At 35.0% G+C, this 15,248-nt stretch overlaps 1 protein-coding gene across 7 annotated transcripts in view; it reads left to right on the forward strand.

The window, feature by feature from the left end:
• Positions 1–15,248, forward strand: part of LOC129225251 (glucose dehydrogenase [FAD, quinone]-like) — a 44,033-nt gene that overhangs the window by 14,239 nt on the left and 14,546 nt on the right. For 4 of the 7 annotated variants that reach the window (XM_054859829.1, XM_054859828.1, XM_054859827.1 and 1 more), the window contains 4 exons: positions 1,460–1,581; positions 3,438–3,606; positions 9,701–9,851; positions 11,759–11,907. In XM_054859829.1, coding sequence (XP_054715804.1) covers positions 9,761–9,851; positions 11,759–11,907 — 240 coding nt within the window. In that variant the 5' untranslated portion in view covers positions 1,460–1,581; positions 3,438–3,606; positions 9,701–9,760. Of the gene's footprint in view, positions 1–1,459; positions 1,582–3,426; positions 3,607–9,700; positions 9,852–11,758; positions 11,908–15,248 lie in introns of all 7 variants that reach the window. The other 3 variants (XM_054859833.1, XM_054859830.1, XM_054859831.1) reach the window with 2 other exon arrangements.

Below are 15,248 nucleotides of genomic sequence, written 5' to 3' on the forward strand. Positions count from 1 at the left end.
ATAAGAATTAGTTTACCTTTAGTTGCAATTTTCAAGACACGCACACATCTTGAGAAAACATATTTTCAGAACCCACAGTTATTATGGGCACGCTTAAAACGGCATATGATAATGAAAAAATGTTATTTTCCGAAAATGTTTCCTATTTATATCTTTTCTTCTTCAGTTCGCGGACCAAATCTTGAGTTAAAGAATGAAAACCAGCATTGCTTTTTAAACGACATTCCTAAAATTACAAAAAAGCTTTGAAAACAAAGTACTCATAAGTAATTTTTTTTCAATTTGAAAATTTGACCAGAAAATTACGGATAGCACTGTGTATGGCGAAAAATGACTCAGAACGCATAACAAGAGAGAAAATATATTTATCATATAGGGGAGGGTGGCCCAAAACGGGTAGGCCTTCGTATGCCCCCCCCCCATGGTGTGTTAGCTGCAATAAATACGTATGTCGTGTTTACCCGAACACCCCGGAGTTATTATCAGTCCCAGCGAAGCAGCAGTGAAGCGGCACGGCGCAACCAGACTTAAAATTAAAAAAAAAAAAGATACATTTTTTTAAAAAATGAAGTTTTGTAACTTTTGATTCGTCGAAGACCAGCTTATTTTTTTATTGTCAATAATATTAAATTATTCTGACACTATCCACCAAAAAACTACGATCGTCTTTCCGTTTTTTTTTAAGAATTAATTTAAGGTTATAATTACTTAAATAAAAAAAGTGCCTTTGGACAAAGCGGATCGGACTAAGCGCGGGAATAGGATTTAATCATATTTTTATTTAAAACTTCTTGAAACATGTGCTGACTTAGATTTTCTCTTTCAATAGGCTAAGTACAACTTTAAAAAGTTTTCTTTTAGGATGGCTCAATTAATTAGTCCATTAATTAACTCAGTTATTTCTTTATGTTTTATAAACAAGTGTACTGACTTTAAATTGGATAAGTACAACTGTTTTATACATTTTTATATAATGGCAGGTAGCTAGTCAATTATTTTAATCATTTATAACTTCATATTTGATTGGCAAATGTACCAATCCACAATCAGTTAAGCTTATCCGTTTTGGGCTCAATGGTAGGGCAAAGCGGGTTTTTCACATGTTTCTTAAGTTTGATAATAAATAAATATTGGGTTTGAAACAGTACAAAAATCACTTTTTATTTTGGAGTTCAAGAACCCTGCTAGGAAATAAAACCGAAATTGTTGCGATTAAAATCCAAAAAGTACAATTTTCGAGCATTCTTCGAAAACCTACCCGCTTTGGGCCACCCTCCCGTTCTCTTAGAGCTGGTTATTATTATTATTATTAATATTTTTTTTTACTGTTTCTATTTCATCTGTCAATTAATTTTAAAAATAAAACTGGATTTTTTTCTGATGAGAAGAATCATTTGAGTTCCAAAATATGGAATAAAAAACTACTTGAAGTAACAATTAGTTTCTTGTGTCGTTAAAGGACTTTATGATCATCAAAGTACTATTAGAGACAGCCAAAGATGTAGCACTAACAAAGCGTATTTAGCACCTGCAGACAATCGCCAAAATTTGGATATACTTACAGGAGATTTGGCAACAAAGGTAAGAAAATAATAATTTCGTTTATGTCAAATAACGCTGGTAGACAGTAATGTTGTTGAGTTAATAACTATTGTCTACGCTAAAGCCACGTAAAAAGACAAAAGCAAAACGCCTCAGTGAAATACTTGGGTCTTTTCTTTTCAGTCAAGAGTTGATGAGCATGAGAAGACTTCTGAAATTTCTGCGAAAATGAAAAATGTCCAAACTAATTGGGTAACGTGTGTGATGATAAGTTTCGAAATCGCTACGTAGGTTTGTTCACTTTGTCCAACATGCTTTAAACTTCTTATTTCGGTAATCAAAGTGTTTAAACGAGCTTTTATCTTTGTGTACCTCATGCTGATCGTTTTTTCTCAGCAACAAATCTGTTTTCCTTTTTTTCTGTTTGGTTAAACAGAAAGTCATGCCTTGTGCGCTTTGCGGTTTGCTATATCCAAAGAAATAACACTAATCAACGCCAAAAATGCATCCGGCTCAAAAATAGCTATTTCCGAAGTATTTTACCTGGCTATACACGAAAATCACCATAAAAAGTTGAGATTAGCTCTAGTTTTCAAGATGCAGAGCCAACTAGAATAGTAAATTCTCACTAATGTTCTTTTTCCCGGCAGATAGATTCCCCATGAAACTGATTCTCTTCTAAACTTCGACCCCTGTTTGGGATAGAAAATCTCACTACATGAAACCGCAATGGACTTCAAGAAATTTAAATTCTGGGAAGAGAAATACCCAAAATCAGCCTCTAGTGGATCCATTCTGCTTTCCCCCATACTCATTCTGCTATGGATAATGAAGAACTTCGTGAAAGCTGTGAACAAAGACGGTTTTCCTATACCTTACAGGGAAATTTCCAAGATATATTGAAGCTAAGGTTAAGAAGAGAAATTTTAACGGCCCTTCAAATTCGAGCTGAAAACATTTGATTTTGACACAATCTGTTTATCAACAATTGTAATTTTTTAAATGCTTTTTACATTAAAATAAAAATTGACTTCAACTATGAAAACACTATCTATGATAAAAGATGCGAATTTCAATTCAAAGTTAACTGTCGGCAAAGTTTTTCTTCTTGCCTCAGTAAAAAAGTTTTTATTGGCATCATTGTTTCGCAAGCCATCAGAATCAAAAGAATTTGCAACACTATTACAGCATTCAACCAAGAAATAAATCTACTTAAAAACAAACTACTTGAAAACAATTTCCCAAATAATCTCGTAAATAGTCTTTTTTCTCTAGCATAGCTCTTAATCAACACTTCGCTTCACTGTAACCGTCTAACTGTTCAGGTGTATGAATTTTCTGGAGGAAACCCTGTGATTGGACTTGAGTTGATGATGTTTTTTGAAATGTGTTTTTCAGTCGACCTGGAATGTTTTTGGACCTGATTTTTTGGATGATCCTTTTATTTATTTTTTATTCATTTGATTGGTTTTGTTTTAATTTTATTTTTATCGACTGGCACGAAAATTGAATAGATGATTAAAGATTGGAATTTGCACCCGGACACGTAGGTAAGACTTTTGATTTTTCGCTGGCGGTACGGTGGAGGGATATTATTGATAGACTTGGCTTCTAATGTCCGAGGCGAAACCCCAGTGCTTAGTGTTAGGTCTTAGTTCTAAAAATCTGCATTCATTTTTCACATGTGATGCGTTTAGCCCAATGTAATCCTGAATCCTAAGTTTTTTGGAACAGGACATCCTGCATTTAGTTTTAGTATAATTTTTTGGTCTTTCGACCATAGGATGAAGTTTCCACTGCTGAAGAGTTCTGGTTTCATCTCTGTCATTTATCTATGTTGTAACCTTGTCTGCTTGTTGTTTTATTGATATTTATACTATGTAGTTTTTTCTCAGATTAATTTTGACGGCAATCGAGCGGCAAGTGTATCATTCGACTATGACGGAAATTCCTACGAAGTTAGAGCTAGAAGAGAAATTATTGTGTCTGCTGGTGCTGTGAAGACACCGCAACTAGGGGGGATTGTCTGGGATTGGTCCAATTACGGAACTGGAAAAAAATAACGTGAGTATAATACCGATGTTTTCTTTCTTTTTTGCTTTCTGTAAGTTATCAGTTTAGAAATGAGTGATATCTGTTATTTTTACTCGCTTGTAAGTTACCAGTACAATACTACAAGACTTGCTCTATATGGTTAATACTATTTGGCAATGAGTATCATGGAAGGCCGGATAATGGGCAACTTTTGTTTTGTCACTTACGACCAACATGATTATAGAAACATAATAACGTTAAACATAAAACGAAACCCAGGATTTTGCGATTCGAATCCTTTGAGTTTAAAAGCTTAAATAAAAAATCTTAGATATGAGCTTTATTTTTTTCATAAATGGGGGAAATGTTTATTTACGCTGGATATCTCATATTAAGGAGTACCACGAAAATGACATTAGAAAACAATAATTTGGATTTCATAAACCAGTTTTTGCACTTCAAACATATGATATGATGACATCTTTTTTCGATTAGCGATTTGGCTTATGGGAGTTTATTTGAGATACTACGTATAACGATCCCAATTTTCACCCCTCACGACTCTGCTCAAAAACACAAATAAAACCATTTTTATCTTCATTTTAAGGGCCGTGGTGGTCTGATCGTTAAAGCATTGGACTTGGGGCCGGAGGGTCTCGGGTTCGATTCTCGCTGGTCGAAGATCCATCTTCGTCATTGATGGTGACTGGGCGACGTTAAATATGCTCGTGGTCATAATGTCCTCAGAGATACCTCTGAGGAGGCCAGACCAGAAAGTTATTCGGCTCCTGGTCTGGTTCCAAATCTTGAACTGTCCATAGATGGCACCACCATCCATTGTGTTGTCTTCTTAAGGCAAGGTGCATGGCAAGCAGTTTTTCATAGTTTGAGGGCCACAGGTTTAGTTGTTAGTTGATATCTTCATTTTAACCTCTCCATTCTTCAAGAAGAGAACGAAAGCAGGCGAAGCAAGCTCCTTTCAAGAAAAAGAAATATGCCCGATATTGCATCCACTCAGTATTGCGCTGTTTTCCAATCTGATTTTTATTCTTAATTATACTTGAAACCGAGTAAGTACATACTTAACGTTAATATAGAATAAGTAAAAATTTATACAGTTATACTTTTCAACGATAAATCGGTTCAACCTGATAAGCATCTATAGCTTCCACAAATGTAGTCAGGGCCGGATTAAGGCTTAACGGGGCCCTAAGCTATTTCAGGTATGGAGCCCTTTTGCAGCTTGAACAACGCTTCTCTCTATGGTGTAAGCGGCAATTTTTATTGTTTCCTCCATTACTATGTACTATGTTAGTCTCTTTCCTCTGATACATACAGCAATACTTTTTACTTTTTCGATCGTCATTGTAATGTGTGTTACTCTGATGTCCTTTTTGGATTGCCTTTAAGAGGCAAAATGGTATCAAGAGAGTGACCCTGGGCTCCCATTTTAGATAGAGTATAGAATATTCTCAATTGTAGGGGGCGAGGGGGTTTCTCCCCCCGGAGGAAAATTTGAAAAATAGACGTACAATTCTGCATTTTGAAGCACAGTGAGATGTACATGAAATACACCGCCAGCTCAGTCATTCCAGCCGAGGACTGCAGTTTCGTGCTTATTATCACTCATCAGCCCGGCATAGGAAGTGACTGAGCTGGAGGCGGAAAACCTCTTAAGGAAGCCAAGAGAGCCAAACAAACTAGTAGGTAATACAGAATTAGCACAGACCAGACGAGTGACCGAAACATGGTTTAGTTCAACTCGAAGATTGAAGGCAACGCATTCTATATTAGCTACCAGTTTGTTTGACTCTCTTGGCTTTCTTAAGAGGTTTTCCACCTCCAGCTCAGTCACTTCCTACGCCGGGCCGAGTGCTAATAAGCACGAAACTGCAGTCCTCGGCTGGAATGACTGAGCTGGCGGTGTATTTCATGTATTTCTGCCTTAGCCCTGGCTATAGGGCGGTAACTTACTGAATATACTGTAAGATGTAGTTGGAACTTAAAAATATCAGAACAGAAATAGGCAAACAAAACTTCTTTAAATCTATATACTCTTTCGCAAATTAGGATAATGCACAGTACACAAATTGTTTTTGATTCGAAAAATCAATAACAGCAGTTGACAGAGAAAGAGCGCGGGAAGAGAAAAGTTAACGCATTTTACTTGCTCACATTGGCTCTCGGTACAGTTAGTTTTTAATCACCCCTCCAACCCACAGACAAATGCAACAGTGAATTAAATATAAAATGATCAATAGTAAAAAATGCTTTAAAAGAAATGCTGTAGAGATTTAGAAACTATGTAACAAGAGAGTAACATACTGCTCATTTGAACAATTCATAATTTCTACACTTGATAAGAAATAAAATTGGGGCTCACTTTTCTTAGGATTTTCAAAGGCTTTTCTAATTATTTTCAAGGACTCTAGAACAATTGAAATTATTTAACGCACTTCATTTGAGGTAGTGAGAAGTAAAGGGATGCAAGTGGAAAAATGAAAAATTTGGAGATAACCAGTTCAAATGGTAGATGAACCTCTCCTCTGTCTTGGGGCAAGAGATTGTACTAGTAGCCCTGGTAGGTTCTGCTGTATAGCATGATTTAGGAAAAAAAATTTCAATGAAAGCCTACCTAGGATCTGATCTTTAAACGCGTTTTACTCGAAATTGAAAATAGTCCAATTGCATTCTTTTGCTTCTCACTGCCTCATTCGTACTTTCCAGTGTCTGATATTTTAGTACTTGATTGTAAATTTTTACTGTCCTGTTCTAACTTGTAATAAACAGCTATTTTGAATTTAAATGAAAAAAGAAAGTATAGATTTCTCCACGACAACAACTTTTCTTCAGTTGCAAGTGGCGTAGAAAACGAAAAGGAATGGAGGTAGCTTCCCCCCCCCCCCCGGTGTTAAACAGTTTGATAATATGCAGTAGAAGTAAGATAAAAGCAAGCAATAACAAAAGAATTTTTTAAATACTGCATTCGGAATTATATAAATAGCAAGATATGAAACATGTGAGTCACAAAAATTTGTAATATGTTTCAGAAACGTGAGAACCATAGTTTTTACATTTGTTGCTGCAGGATGTATCAAGGAGCTTAATTGGACATATATCGGCATTCCTTCTCCCTACCTCCTCCCATTTGTAGTTTGTACCAACACCTTTCCAAATTTTAAAGGTCAAGCTAAGAAAGTGAAATTTATTTTTTCAGGTACTTTTTTTTTTGGAACGAATTGTGCTAATTTCCGGGAGTTGGGGGCCCCTAACAAAACGGGGGCCTTAAGCTATAGCTTGCTTAGCTTGTACATAAATCCAGACCTGAATGTAGTTCAGACCACTATTTCTGATCGCAGCACTAAGTATCAACTCTCAGACTGCTATGGTTGTGTCACGGAGATTAACTTAATGTGGAAACAGACCTCTTCATTGTAATAAGCAGGATCAGTGAGATTGCGCAAGTAGTCAAGTTTTTATTGCTCGCGCGTTTTTCTGATCGTACCTACTGCAAAATGAAGTATTCTGGTTCCACTTCCAGTTCATCCTCCACATCTCTGTGGCACAACTATATCACAGTCATTCTCGTGGATCTCTAATGCATGTCTAAAATAGTATAAGCCTCTCATATTAAAAGAGTTACCATCATATTAGGTGTGCCTTTTTACCTTACACTTTATATTGAGTTTTGGAATGAGTTTCAAGAATTACAATATTTACAAGATAGAATGCTTGACTATTTTGTTTACAGCGAGAAATAAGAGATAAACTGATCTAAAAATGATTGACATTTTATTTAGACGTGCTTTTGATTTATTGGGACCTATCAGTTACGTTTATAGATATAGACTAGAAAAAAATACCCGGCGTTGCCTGGGTCAGAAATAAATGTAAGAAACAATCGCTACTTCCTTTTGTTTTCTGTTTTAACTGAAAAAATTCAAAACATATCACTTTGACGTGATTAAAAATCGAACTTCTTCCTTACCCATTAAAGTAAAATAGCAATAAGTAATGAACGAATGAATATTTATTTAGAAACGAAAGCACGAATTTAAGCCTATAAAAATTTGAAGAATTTCCAAAATATGAACTAACAAAAACAAAGATCACTGAAAAAAGCCGTGCGCTTTATTTAATTAAATAGTACACACTCAAAAGAAAAAAAAAGGTCTATACTATGTTTCTTTAAGGATGCAAAAAGTAAAGTTTCCAAATGTTTAAACGACTTTAAACTCATGTCTGCTCCGGAGAAGCCTTGATTCAAAAATTTCATTATGATTACTTTTATTATCGCTGTTGTTAGGCAACGAATTTTTGTAACAATGGGTTTTATATTCGCAACTTCAAAGCTCGAATACGCTACCTTGCGGTGATTAACCAATACTAAAGAAAAAGGTAAAACATTTCATTCCACGAGTTTTCTTTGGGGTAAATTTCCGGCTTCAAGCAGTTTGTGGTATAATGTAATTTCAGAAGAATAAAAAAGAAAGCTTCGCACAAATATGATGAAAAAGTACTGTCATTCACTAAACGTCAAAGCAAGTTATAAGTTATGGCATTTGTTTGTTTCACCTTTTTTCATCCGTCATTAGACAGTGGCTGCTGCGCCCCCCTATAATTTATTGGAGTTGCGAATTTAATTATTTAATGGGGAAATTACATGACATTTACTGTTTTCGATCACGACGTTCTTAACCCTCAATAACCTAGAGTTTCAATTTTGATACCAATCTTTTTTGATACCAATCTTTTAAACCATATGTTCACATTACTATTAGTTTTTTTTATAGGTTGGCTGTACGTATTTTACTGTTGTATAATATTCTTTCCAACGAAATTTAAAAAAAAAAATCAAATGTCATTTTTGTTTTATTTTATCTATGACATATTACTCGCGCGGCAAAGTGAACAAGTAAACACATTTTACTAAAAGTTTTGTTGAATACAAAATATTGTGTATTGTAAATATTGTAAAATAAATATTGTGATTTTCTTAGCTATTTTTCCCTTCATCTGGACCCTCAAGCAAACACAGTAATATTAAAAATAAATCACTTTCGTAAATCAGGCTACTAAGGGTTAAACTAAGTTTTTAGCAATAAATTATAGCCTAAGTTGGTCCCCGATTATGTAGCTATCTATGGTGAAAAAATGGTTAAAATCCCGCCAGCAATTTTGAAGTTTACCCCGGACATCCGGACAGAGATTAGCCCTTTATGTATAAAGATGAGGATGCAATTCCTAAGAAAGCAATGTCATGCTTGCTCCAGAGAGGCCTTGTTTCAAAATTTACATTATGATTACTCTTAATATTGCTGTTGTTAGGCAACGAATTTTCAAAACAATGGGTTTAATCTTCAATTATTTGATGTGGAAATTACATGACATTTACTGTTTTCGATCACGACCTTCTTAGACTCAGTTTTTTAGCGATAAATTATAGCCTAAGTTGTTCCCCGATTATGTAGCTATCTATGGTGAAAAAATCTTTAAAATCCCTCCAGTAGTTTTGAAGTTTACCCCGGACATCCGGACAGAGATTAGCCCTTTATGTATAAAGATGAGGATGCAATTCCTAAGAAAGCAATGTCATGCTTGCTCCAGAGAGGCCTTGTTTCAAAATTTACATTATGATTACTTTTAATATTGCTGTTGTTAGGCAACGAATTTTCGAAACAATGTGTTTAATCTTTAATCATTTAATGCGGAAATCACATGACATTTACTGTTTTCGATCACGACCTTCTTAGACTCAGTTTTTTAGCGATAAATTATAGCCTAAGTTGTTCCCCGATTATGTAGCTATCTATGGTGAAAAAATGGTTAAAATCCCTCCAGTCGTTTTGAAGTTTACCCCGGACATCTGGACAGAGATTAGCCCTTTATGTATAAAGATTATTTTATAATTTTAGAAAATAGTATATTCATTAAAGCATAATACAATAAATAAACTAATAGAAGTAATACAATTTTGAACTATCTTTGTACGTAAATGAAAACGAACATTACTTTCGTAATATTTCGTGGTGAGAAAGCAACTAAAATAAAATGAATTTCTCCTTGATGGAAAAAAAATATTAAGAATACCAAAGCTACAACTAAGTACTCAACTCTTTTTTAGATTCCAGTAATTGCAGATCTTCCAGTTGGTCGGAACTTGCAAAATCATTGGTATACTTTTATGGGTTATGAACTGTCCGCACCTATTCAGAAGTTTCAAGACGCATTGAAAGAAGACGACAATATCATGGAATACATTAACAACAGGACAGGTAACAAAAATCAAATATATACTTTTAACAGACATTTTATATTACTGCTGTTGTTCTTGGTGACTTATTCCACTTGGTATAGCCGCGAGATAGACCAAGTCCACGATTCCAAGCATCTTTAAAAAACCACAGATTAAAAGAGGATTGGTAAAAAGGTCAATCTTGTCAAAACCTGCACAGTTGAAAGTGAGATTGGGAAAGAGCTGAGCGGCAACTGGTGCACTTCATTTCCATAATGAAAAGCCGGTGTGTTTCCCAACAAGCGAACTGATACTTACATTACTAATCTATGTTTCATATAAGATGAAACATCCTCACATATACAATAGCCAATTCACTGATCAAGTAACGCTGACGCAATCAACAATGAAACTCGTGCCATAGCCTGCGTGACGGCTATGGCGCGGTTATCATTAGCCAGGCGGAAAATGTTATTAATCTGAGTATCTTAATAAATCATGACTTCAAGTTTAGTCAACAGTGCAGCATTGCAAGTAACTAAGCCAACATAATTCTTGGGTTTATCTAAGCCCTTATATATACGAGTCGACGCATCAGCTTAAGATTAGCCATTTTTTGGATCGGAGCGCGTGTTTTAATGGTTGCCTTTTCTGGCGAGTTATCGCATTTGGTGATTGTTCACTTCGAGCAATTATTAGCGGCACGTGAATTTTCAGCAAATTTGGCGAAATCTGAAAATTTGCTGTGGTAACCCTAGCAGTGCAACAATGAAAATTCCGATCCAAAATGGCTAAACTTAAGCTGATGCGTCGGCCTATCTATATAGCGGCTCTAGGTTTATCTAGATATATTTCAAACAAATCTAGGAAGGTTCTTCTGCCTTTATATAGGAGTTTAGTAAGACCCCATTTGGAATATGCTGCGCAGTTTTGGTCGCCTTATCTGAGGAAAGATATTTGTGTATTGGAAAGGGTTCAAAGAAGGGTAACTAGACTAGTAAGGGACCTTTCAGATTTAGATTATGATACCAGACTTAATAGACTTAATATGTATAGCCTGGAGCAAAGGAGAGTCAGAGGGGACATGATTCAGTTGTTTAAATTTATCAAAATGAATGATGTTAATGGCTTAAATTTTTGCACCGAAAGCAGGACGAGGGGGTCATCGTTTTAAGCTATTCAAAGCTCAGGCTAACCTGGAAATAAGGAAAAAGTACTACTTTAGTAGAGCTGTGGGCACTTGGAACAGCTTACCGGTAGAGGCGGTAACGTGCAAGCGGGTGGATAGCTTTAAGAGGGCCATTGATCTTCATTGAGGACTAATAAATTGACTAGGACCAGCCTAGCTGGGCCAACAGCCTGTTACTGGTCGTCACAATTGTATTTGTATTTGTATTATTTCATTGTTGAAGCACCGAAAAATCATCAAGTTATTTATAATTTGATAATATTTTTTGGCACTGTTTGACATGCAGGGAAATGCTTCATGGTGAAAAGGCTGAACTGGATCCGGTAACTTAACTGTTTTACTGGTAAGTCTGTCATTTCAGGGGAATGAAGAAATGAAGAAGTGGTAAGCATTTAACACTATCTACTGGAGCTTAGGGTGAATCAAATGGAGTTAGGGTTAAAATTTCAGCTATCAAAATATCACCAAAGAGGCAATTACTTCGTTCAAATGCAGAAGAAATTTTCACCCGTCATACCTTGATGGGCAAATTTCTAGTAGTAGTATAAGGATTTAGAAAATGTAAATAAAAAAGTAAACCTTTATTTATAGGAACTAAAAAGAATGAATTATGAGCAGAGGTACTTTTAACCATGTATCATTCTCTTCAAGTTCCTCAGCACATTCGAACAATTAACTCTACATATGAAAAAACACTTTCACTCGGTTTGATGGCACTCTAGGTAGGTGAACGTACTTATTTGTACCGCTTGTTTTAGGGCCTTTGGCACTGCCTGAAGGAATACATTTCGTCGGATTTTTGAATTCTCTGGAGACGAATCCTGTGTCGGATAATCCTGATGTCAGCATTTATATTACACATTTTGCAAGTTCCATACCTATTGACAATCTCAATCTTAATTCAGAGGTAATTTTATTTATTTCGAATGCAATTAACAATGTATGGCATGATTCCGTTCTTTTTATACACTAAGAAAATTTCCAAACTTCACAGATTATTGCCGAGCACTACTCCGGGATTTCACGGTGTTTTGCGAGTTTCAAGGGTTGTTAACAGCATGTTTGCAAAAATGTTTCCTGAATCGCTACAAGTTTCATTAATGTAGAAAGCTTTAGCTACCAGTATGAAGATAAATGCAGTTTCTTACTAAGGTGTTACGCCTTTAGCTCGGTTGCGGACCTTCCAGATGAACTGAGCCTCAAGAAAAAAAAAAGCGAAATGCAATCTGTGGATACTGTAGTTTTGCAAGAATGGTATGCAAACAAGCTGCTCGGTATTTGCTTTTAATTCTGCCTTAGTTTCGGCTTTATTCGCTTAGTAGCTGTAGTTTTGCAAGAATGGTATGCAAGTAAGCTGCTAGGTATTTGCTTGCAATTCTACCTTAGTTTCGGCTATATTCACTTAGTAGCTGTCCTGGTAAATCAAGAAGGTGCGAAACTATAAAGACATCTTAGTTTTCTTGCTCAAAACTATCTTTGATCAATTAAAATGTTAAATGATAGGGGAGGGTGGCCCAAAGCGTGTAGGCATTCGTAAGCCGCCGCATGTTGTGTGCATGTTGCGATGCATGCGTATGTCGTGTTTACCTTAACACTCTCGAGTTTCAATCAGTCCCAGCGAAGCAGCAGGGAAGCTGCATGGCGTAACCAGGCTCAAAATAAGAAAAATGATGCATATTAAAGAAAAAACTGCAGGTATGTAACTTGTGATTTGTCGAAGACCAGTTTTATTTTTTCAAACGTTAATAATATTACGTTATTCTGACACCATCCACCTACAAACTACGATGATCATTTTTTTTTTAAATTTAAGGTTATAGTTCAGTCATTATGGTAAGTTCACTTCGGAATTCGAGATACCCAGCTGTAAGTCTGTAAATACTTGTATATTGACACCCTAAAAGTTGTCTCAAAACCTACATATGGTAGGGTGTACGCAATTATTAAATTTCAAGGTCAAAGGTCAAAAAAATCTGTTTTTGCGCTTTTTTTTGTAAATATCTCATTTCTTATGGGTTTTTTGCTATTTGTATTTATTATCAATATTGTAGAATACAAAATTCTCTACAAATTTTGTTTAAAAAAAATTTTATACGGTGAACCGTTTTCGAGATCGAGGGCGGAGAGCGCGCGGTCACAGGATCACTTCAGGTCAACCGGTGCCTCCAGTCGAAAACGCGCCATATATAGTTGATGAACTATCGATAAATCAATGATTATAAATATCTGTCAATTTTTATTAACTATTATATTATATTTTATCGTTTTTTTCGCTCCTAACCTATCCACTTTGTATTCAGTATTAATTTACTTAACAACACTTACCTGCCCATGTAATTGCAGAATTTTTAATGAAAATATAGGAATTATATTTAAATTTTAACCTAATTATTATTAATAACTTCTTACATGATGAAAAAAAACAAATAAATTATGAATTAATCTTTTTATTAAAAAATATCATTCAATACATCTATTTTTATTAAAAGTAAAAAAACGTAAGAGAATGGAATAAAGGCCCATGTAATTGCAGAATTTTTAATGAAAATATAGGAATTATATTTAAATTTTAACCTAATTATTATTAATAACTTCTTACATGATGAAAAAAAACAAATAAATTATGATTTAATCTTTTTATTAAAAAATATCATTCAATACATCTATTTTTATTAAAAGTAAAAAAATGGAATAAAGGGTACAAAAACTACAATTTATAATTTTTATCATCTTCTTCCTCTTCATCGTCGTCTTCCGACTGCTGGTAAATTTCAAACTGGTCTTCATTATCGTCTTCAACGACATTTGTCTCAAGTTCTTCCATGATTTCGGGGTCAAAGGTTCCATCTTCGTTAATGTCGCTCTGATATGGTAGAGCATTGAGACAAGCTTGCCCATTACATTGGCCACAAGCTAAAGAGCTTTCCTGCATCCGCATCGCGAACCACAACCACTCTTGCAGTTGCAGAAAATTGTATTTAGCAAATCTTCTGGAGCAGGTGGTAAAATTGTCATTATAGGCTCCAGAAAATCGCTTCGCATTGCCCTACCCCATACTGGGGTTCCAAATCATGCCCTAACCAAGTTTGAACTTGATAATATACACGTTTGAAATGTTGATGAGCAGCTGCACTTGTTGGTGGAATATTTGAAAGCTGCACAGGTTTATTAAGTTTTGTAGACTTGACGTAATGAATGTAACGATGATCGAGACTTTTCACAGATTTCGGAGCATTATAGACTGCCAATAAAGTTTGAGTTCCACTCCCTAGTAATCTCTGGGCCGAACAATTTTCTCCCTCAAATGCTGCAGCTAGTTCATCCAAATTTGTCAGTTTCTCAAAAACTTTTAAAAATGATTTTTTTTTCCTTTTTAAAAAGCGCAGAAGTTGTGTCACAGCCACTTAATGCGTGCAGAAATAAAATATGTGTTTTGGAATGAGGATAATTATCAAAACTTTTAGTCGAGTATATCTCCGTTTTTACATTTTCTTTTCCAACTTTTTTAAAGAAAATTTCTTGTTCGTAAGACAGTGTACGCCCAATTAAAATGACAAGTAAATCAATATCTTGTCCTATTATAACTGCAGTTTTTTCAGACTTTGATTCTTCAATTGCATTTTCAACAATAAGAACATCCGCATCATCTCTGGCTTGTTTAGTAGTAATATTTGCAGCTTGTAATTTTTCAATTAACATATGAATGAGCATATCTTTGTTATTTCGATTTGATAAGAATTTTCTTGAGTAACTGGTGCAACCATTGTTTCATCTAAACAGACAAATATTTATAATCATTGGTTTATCGATAGTTCATCAACTATATATGGCGTGTTTTCGACCGGAGGCACCGGTTGACCTGAAGTGATCCTGTGACCGCGTGCTCTCCGCCCTCTATCTCGAAAACGGTTCACCGTATAAAATTTTTTTTTTAAAACAAAATTTGTAGAAAATTTTGTATTCTACAATATTGATAATAAATACAAACAGCAAAAAAACCCATAAGAAATGAGATATTTACAAAAAAGCGCAAAAAAAAAAAAACGATTTTTGTGACCTTTGACCTTGAAATTTAATAGTTGCGTACACCCTACCATATGTAGGTTTTGAGACAACTTTTAGGGTGTCAATATACAAGTATTTACAGACTTACAGCTGGGTATCTCGAATTCCGAGATTCTTACCTAATTTAAGCTTAAATAACTGGACTATTATAATTATTGAAATAAAAAACGTGCCTTCGGGCAA

The sequence above is a fragment of the Uloborus diversus genome, chromosome 6 (genome assembly GCF_026930045.1).
Source record: "Uloborus diversus isolate 005 chromosome 6, Udiv.v.3.1, whole genome shotgun sequence".
NCBI classification, from domain to species: domain Eukaryota; kingdom Metazoa; phylum Arthropoda; class Arachnida; order Araneae; family Uloboridae; genus Uloborus; species Uloborus diversus.